General features: G+C 40.9%; 1 protein-coding gene across 4 annotated transcripts in view; it reads left to right on the forward strand.

Annotated features, from left to right (window-relative positions):
- Window positions 1–5,314, forward strand: part of si:dkey-222b8.1 (uncharacterized protein LOC560317 homolog) — a 27,963-nt gene extending 22,649 nt beyond the window's left edge. For 3 of the 4 annotated variants that reach the window (XM_034601182.1, XM_034601180.1, XM_034601181.1), the window contains exons 11-13: window positions 160–328; window positions 510–648; window positions 2,639–5,314. In XM_034601182.1, coding sequence (XP_034457073.1) covers window positions 160–328; window positions 510–648; window positions 2,639–2,850 — 520 coding nt within the window. In that variant the 3' untranslated portion in view covers window positions 2,851–5,314. Of the gene's footprint in view, window positions 1–159; window positions 329–489; window positions 649–2,638 lie in introns of all 4 variants that reach the window. The other variant, XM_034601183.1, reaches the window with a different exon arrangement.
- Window positions 5,315–7,493: the final 2,179 nt, after the last annotated feature.

Below are 7,493 nucleotides of genomic sequence, written 5' to 3' on the forward strand. Positions count from 1 at the left end.
CTAACTCTGTAGCCTCTCGTAACTCCTGTTCACTGCACTACATTGTCAGACTAAACCTTCTCAAGCTGTGTGACTTAAAAAAAAATCCCAACTGAAATAATAATAACCTTTAAAATACATGAAGGATTTCACCTGTGCTGATGTTTTTCTGTGTTCTAGGTTACACATAGGTAAAGGCGTGCAGCTGGAGTGTCGTGGTGAGGGCGATGTGTGGATGCGCTGTATGAGCGACCACGCTGTGTTTGTGCAGAGCTACTACCTCGACAGAGAGGCAGGCCGAGCACCAGGTGATGCGGTGCACAAAATCTACCCTGGAGCCTATATCAAGGTCTGAATTCAGCTCCCTCACTCACTCACTCACTTACACACACACAGAATTAATGATTATTATTGGCTGACAATTTGAGAATGAATGAATGTACCAACCATGTTTTGAAGAATAAATGGTACTACCCTCTCCAGATGGCCTATTCTGGTGTTGTAATGCAGGCTGCGTGTGTGTTGGTCAGGTGTTTGACCTGCGACAGTGCCACAGACAGATGCAGCAGCAGGCAGCAACGGCTCAGGCTGCAGCTGCTGCACAGGCAGCTGCTGTGGCTGGAAACATTCCTGGTCCAGGCAGTGTTGGAGGCATTGCACCTGCAGTTAGTAAGTGTTGTTAAAACTTTATTTGATAATGACATACATAAATGGAAGCCTGATTGAAATACAGAATTGTACAATGAATGGCACAACATTAGTAACCAGAATATACAAAGCCAGTAATATGACGTGTCTCCCTCACACAAAATCCTGCTTTTGTCCAGTCTTATGTTCTGTGTCATTTGTAGATTTTGCTTCTCAGTTTACATACAAGCTGTAAATGGTAAATGATCTATATCTGTGCTTTTCTAGTCTTGATGATCACTCAAAGCGCTTTACAGTACAGTTTTTGCTATTTACTCATTCACACATTCATACAGTGCATCTATGGGCAGCACTTTTTCTATGACAACGGCACAGGGTTGTGGAATGGCGAAGACTGGGATTGAATTGGCGACCTTCTGGTTAAGAGGACAACCCACTCTGAGTCCCAGCCGCCCCGTGCTGAGGAAGGTTGAGGCAGCTTGTGATTAGATCCTGTAGATGCAACTTAGGGATGAACTAAGCTATCCAGCTCCTGAGTTTTCTGGTTTAAAGAAATGTCACAGTCTTGAAAAGACTATAGCATATATGACTTTGTATAGCTATATGAATGTGTGAATGAATGCAACTCAAACCACTTTGATCGATTAGACTGGAAAAGCACTGTATAAATACAGTATTTACCATTTACACATCATCTGTCAGGAGACTGCAGCAAAAGAAAGACAGAGCTCTTTGTGGTAAAGATAACTATATAACTATTTTATTGATTTTTTTAAGTTCAGTGTTGATGTTGGAAATGGTAGTTTGAACTTTTTATCTACCATTTTTTATCTTATATAATAATATTTATCATTATGCATCAGGTCTCTAACAGGGACATTATAGCTGATTATTGTGTTTTTCTTTTTGGTACACTAACATTGTCATAAAAATGATAATCAACATAATGCACTATTCTAACCCTGTTGAAGAATTTGTGACATCACTGTGCTCTAATCATAACACTCAACACTGCACATGTCGTCAGAGGCACAGCGCTGTGTATCACTGAAACATGCAATAGGGTTAGGATTTTCATTAGTGAGATAGGCCTCCAACAAATTCAATAAACAGCAACAAAAAGCTCTTTACCTGTGAAATATCTGATATCATGTGAGTTTATCAGGTGTTAAAGGGGACATAGCATGCCCATTTTACCACAAGTTGATATGGTTCCTTGGGGTCTTAATGAAATGTCTGTAACATACTTTGGTCAAAATACCACAAGGATCATTTAAAACAGCACCCTTTTACCCTGTATAAAACAGCCCTCTACAGAGTGACCTTTTTTGAGTGCCTGTTCCTTTAAATGCTAATGAGCCAGCTCCCCCCTCCCCCCTCTCCCCCCATGATTTTAAACGATATAAATTACATATTTTATATGATATAAATTATCAAATATGCATCCCATACTTTGTATTCCCCTTGTTGTCCTGGAGTTTTAATTTTCCCAATCACATAATTAAATGTCCCCCTCTGCCCATCCACTACAAGCACACAAGCAGACAGACAGAGAGAGAAAGAGGGGGGGGGGGGGGGGGGGGGGGGGGCTATGAAGACCATCATTTACCCCCGAACCCCGACATTCAACGGGTACAACAACAAGCGGTGGGCCAAGACCATGTAGGGAGACTTCCAGTTCCTTGTTACGACACAATACCCAGGAAGCGCAATCGAGTCGCTCAAGCATGACGTTTCTGACTTAGAGGAACCATAACAAAACGCGTGAGTGTTTTTTCCCCAGAGTTTTTGGGTTGGTAGACATGCCAGATACCCACATTAACCTGTAGAAGCACTAACAAAGTGGAATTTGCATGCTATGTCCCCTTTAAGTGTGTGTGTGCGGTTCCACATCCACTAAACTGTGACATAATATGCGTGTACATTTGCTCTTTAGTTAATGGTGACTGAGCTTGAACTCTCTGTATGACTGACCATAAACTCCACCACACATGGTGTTATGTGATTATAGGTCTGTCTGCAGCAGCGGGGATCGGTGTGGACGATCTCAGGCGACTGTGTATCCTGCGACTCAGCTTTGTGAAAGGCTGGGGGCCTGACTACCCTCGCCAGAGCATCAAACACACCCCCTGCTGGGTGGAAGTCCACCTGCACCGTGCTCTGCAACTTCTGGATGAGGTGTTGCACACTATGCCATTGGCAGACCCAGGGCCTGCTAACTAAAGACCAAGACAGCGTTCAAATTCCAATCAGGATTCTCTGAATGTGCGCACACAGACACACTATTGGATTCTTTTCTTCAGGCCAAATATGCTATATGTCTTGATACACACAAGTTATTTAATCAGAAACACACAGAAGACAAAAATGACCAACAACGCATTATGCTTGTAACAATCAATGCACACATCATTCATGCTGTCTCACAGACATACACACACATGCACAAACACACTGAAACCAAATGGTCTGTAGCTGCAACACAGGCATACAAGTGGTGATATCTTTGGGATTTTTCTAATGCTTTACTCTACAATCTAAAGTCAAGTGCAAATTAGTTAGATCTGTGAAGGTTAAGATTTTGAGTTTGTCTTCTGACCAGTGTGTCTCTGTACTGAAGACAGTGCACTGTACAAATGCAGGGATGCGTTTCAGAAATCCAGTTTTCCAATATGCATTTTGGATTTCTACTCATTGTAGGAGTGTTCTGCACATGCACTCATGGAATAGATAAACATGTAGAAATGATGTATTCCAGGAGGCGTCAACTCTCCAGGACAGATAAATGCATACCTCTGCAAAAGAAAAAGTCTAAGTGATCCAAACAGTGTTTCAATTCTCTTCATGTCTTACCAACAGCAGAAGTGATCTAGAAGTATGTGTTAGGAAGCCAGTGTTAAGTCAACTGTGTGCTTGTACTGCGCTCTTCACTATGTCCATCTCAACTCAAACTGTTAGCCCTCTTATTATGCTCAGCTCGGACTATATTATTTTTGTACCAAAAGTCTAAAAAGCCAAAAATATTTAGCTTTAAAGTAGTGTTGTTGTTTTCCAGTGCTACCCTGTATGTAACCAAATGCTTGGTGGAAATCACCAAAGCCAGAATACCTCATTACTACAGTGCAAAGTCACAGTTCAGTTTTCCACTTTGTTCAACATTGACAGACTGAGCTCAGGTCTGCAGTCAGTCTGAGAGGGTATGTGATGTCAGACACTGACTGTAATTTGTGAATAGGTAACTCTAAAGATTTACAGCGGAGTGGACTTGTCAAAGAAGTTTCTGGGTACTTCTGGTACAGACTCGAGCCTGTGCATGTGACACCAGTGCCTTTCTGTTCTCTGGTCTGATCTGTTTGGATCATCTCCTGCAGACATGTCACTAGCAGTTCATCTTAAAAGGGAATTCCACTATTTTTCAACCTAGGCCCTTTGTTGATAAATGTGGGTGTGTAAATGAATGGTACTTAAAAATAAAATTGGAAATCAGTCCAAGTAGTTTGCCTCCACCGGCAGCCACAACGTGACATTGGCTACAATCTAAACTTATGGTGCAACTGCGACAGTCCATCAATTTTCACCAATAAAATGCTCAAATTGTTGAGTCTAGCAACATTACACTGCAGCTTGACCCTTAGCAAATACCCAGAAGTAATGAGATTAAATGACAACTCCAGTTAAATTTCATGAGGTGATGTACACTTCGAAGGGCACATTGACTCTCCTGTGGTAGACACCAGACCTGATAGTTTAATCAATGTCAAAAAATCTCATTTAAACTCAAATCCATACTGTACCACAGTGGCAACATGGACTGTTGATCTACATCCAGAGGTGAAGAAATGATTGGCGAGATGACTCATGTAGTTTGGATCTGTCAGGAAACTGAGACATTAATCATCCAATGCCGCTGCATTGCAAGGACCAGCCATTAACACATGCATATTTGTGATTTGTGCCTTTTGTTGTCGTAGATGCACCAACACTGGATTGTAAGAAGATTGATGTTGCACATTGTGATTTGGTTTTCAGCTGTTCAGAATCTATGATGATATTCTGTAGTCCCCTCAGGTATCTGTAGCTCATCAAACTGGTTTTACCTGAGTAGTTTTGTTTATTGCCTTAGTCTTTAGTGAGTGTAGAGATATGATATGGCTCTATCTTAATCTTAGCATGAACGCCACAACTAGATGTCATATTTATCTGCTCTCCTCTGCCCATATTCAGGGATAATGGTCAAGCAGGCTTGCTCACATAAGGAGCAAATTTACCACCATCATCATCGTCATCATCATTGTCCTGGTCTCTCTATAATCAATTCATCCGTTCTGTTTGTGCATCACATTTGATTTGAATGACCAACGTTAGCAACTTTATCACACCACTGCAGATTTTAATTCTCTTTATGAACATGACCTGGTATGAACATCCACCCTGAGTGATCTGATCAGTGGTCAGCCCTAAATACATGTCTGAATGCACCCAAATGCTTCCTCAATGGGTCCTGAGATCCAATCAGTCAGACCACATTCAGGGGCTTTTATTGCTGTATGAACACAAATGTGTTCAAGGCCACATATGAGGGACCGCCTACTCAGCGGATGTCCTCTGACCCACTACAGTTTTACCATGAATTTGATTGTATTTTTATGCTTCTCAGAGCTCATACATTGATATGTGTTTTTGGCCACCGCCACAATATGAACACTGATTACCATGAAATGAGTTATGTTTTTTTTCTCAACTAGGAAAAATCTCAGTAGATATATGCACTGCATCAATTCGTTCAGCCCCTCCCAACTCTCTCTCATCATCATCATCAGACAAATCTGTATACTCAGACAGGGTTAAATCATTATTTATAGGATGCATTTTAATGCCAGGTGTGAACAGACAAACTTGAAGCTGTAAATGTGTGATTGGATCCGGCCTAAACTGAATTAGCAGTTTTAAGAGATGGAGTTGCAAATCCCAGCTTTTTGTAGGAGAGCTCCTCTGCTTTTTCCCTGTGAGCTGCAGGACTGATCGTGCTGCTGTCTCAGGTCTCAGGGAAATAGGAAAGGCTTAATGAGACCCACACGTACACCTAGTCATAGATTATTGGGCACGTCATTCTACATATAGGTTGGATTATTTGCTTGCCTGTAAACAAAGATCCCATTTTTGCATATTCAGCTGAGCTGTTGTGCACTGACTGAAGACTAGATTACATTAGCAACAAATAACAAATAATTATGTTTTAACCGAACACTTTGTGTAGACCACACAAAAGGTTCTACTCACATGAGATATTTATTGTCCTGTCTGTGGTTTGCTTCCTGCTCCCCACCAAGCAGGATTGCATGTGTTTCTGCAGGGGAGGGTTTCCCTTTAGGTCTTTACACACCTTACACTGGTCTTTTTATGCGATTAATTCTCACCTCTCATTTTTTCCTCTCAAAAAAGTACCCTTTTCCCTTTAGTCTTTGCATCGTGATTAATAATAAAGGACATGAACCAAACTGTTCAAGTAGCATAGGCTACACAACTACTGACCTCAGACAGCCTGCCAAAGGCTGATCTGGGTCAGTGGGATCCTGGTCCTCTGCCTCCTTAGATAAGGCTCTAATATCCTCAGCAGGACCTCAGACATCCTAAAATATTATCCTGAACTGAGGCTATGGTCAAGCTTCAGCTCTTGTATGAAGCAGTAAAGTGGTAAATCTCAATTTCCTTCATGGAGTGAGGAGGAGGACACGATCTTCATCATTGGATGACTATGAAGTATGAGGTTGTGCAAATCTATTTTAAACTTATTTGAAAGAGTTGCACATTTGCATCACTGCAAGTATGAATAGTTGTGATGCAAATCACTTGTAGGGGATAATTTAGCATTTTCTTTATTCATCACATCCTTGGTGTGTGAAGACCTTTACAAAAACAAAAGCTGGTCCTGGCTTGGGTGCATTTGGAGCACATCTGGAAATGTTCTAGAAGATGTTTCAATCAATCAATCAAGCAAGTATTCACAAATCTCAATTGGTCTCATGGTGCTTAACCCTGAGAGTGAGGAAAAACTACCCAAAAAACCAAAGGAATTTTTAACTGTAGAGTCAATGACTGACCTTTTCCTTTCATCAGTCGATTGAGTTTGCTTATAGGCAGACAAATAAAATATAGAAGTTATCAAAAGGTCAGAAAAGCGCCAGTAGGTGAAGCATTTATGTGCAGGTTACTGTAGGCTATTAATGTCACGTTGGAATTCACTTAGTCAGGACTAAACTTTAATGCTCAAGTTCTGAAAGTTACTTGTTTCTCCAGCCTTGTATGTAAGCACAGTAATGATGACTGTAAGAGGGACCACAGCTTTCTTGATCACAACCTTTATATCTGCTCTCAGCAGCTATGCTCAGTCTACAGCACCACATCCTCACCCGAGACTGTAGACGCCCTAACCATTACACAGAGCTTGTCAATTAAGTGTGAAGTGTAGTGTGTTCGTGCATCAGTACAGGGGGCTGTTTCTCTCAGTGTTTATGTCATGCATTTGATTTTCTTGGGAGAAGATGAATGTTTAAAACAGAATGCACAGAGAGCTGCAACAGCTTTAGAAATCGGTTTGGGTTAAATATTCTAATATTTAATTCATGCATTTTTTTATCTCAGTATAAATGTTCTGGAAACATTGTGAAACATTTCTGGATTTCATCCCAAACCAAAACCAATGATGATGCATTTATCATTCCAGACAGTTTTTTAATGTGAGACGAATGGAACAACACATACCATACCATTTAAATGACATTACATGGGTTTATCTGGACACTTAAAGGGGACTGAAAAATAGGTAGTAAAGAACTGAATTTGGCTACATTAGAATATTGTTATTA

Source organism: Hippoglossus hippoglossus, chromosome 11 (genome assembly GCF_009819705.1).
Source record: "Hippoglossus hippoglossus isolate fHipHip1 chromosome 11, fHipHip1.pri, whole genome shotgun sequence".
NCBI classification, from domain to species: domain Eukaryota; kingdom Metazoa; phylum Chordata; class Actinopteri; order Pleuronectiformes; family Pleuronectidae; genus Hippoglossus; species Hippoglossus hippoglossus.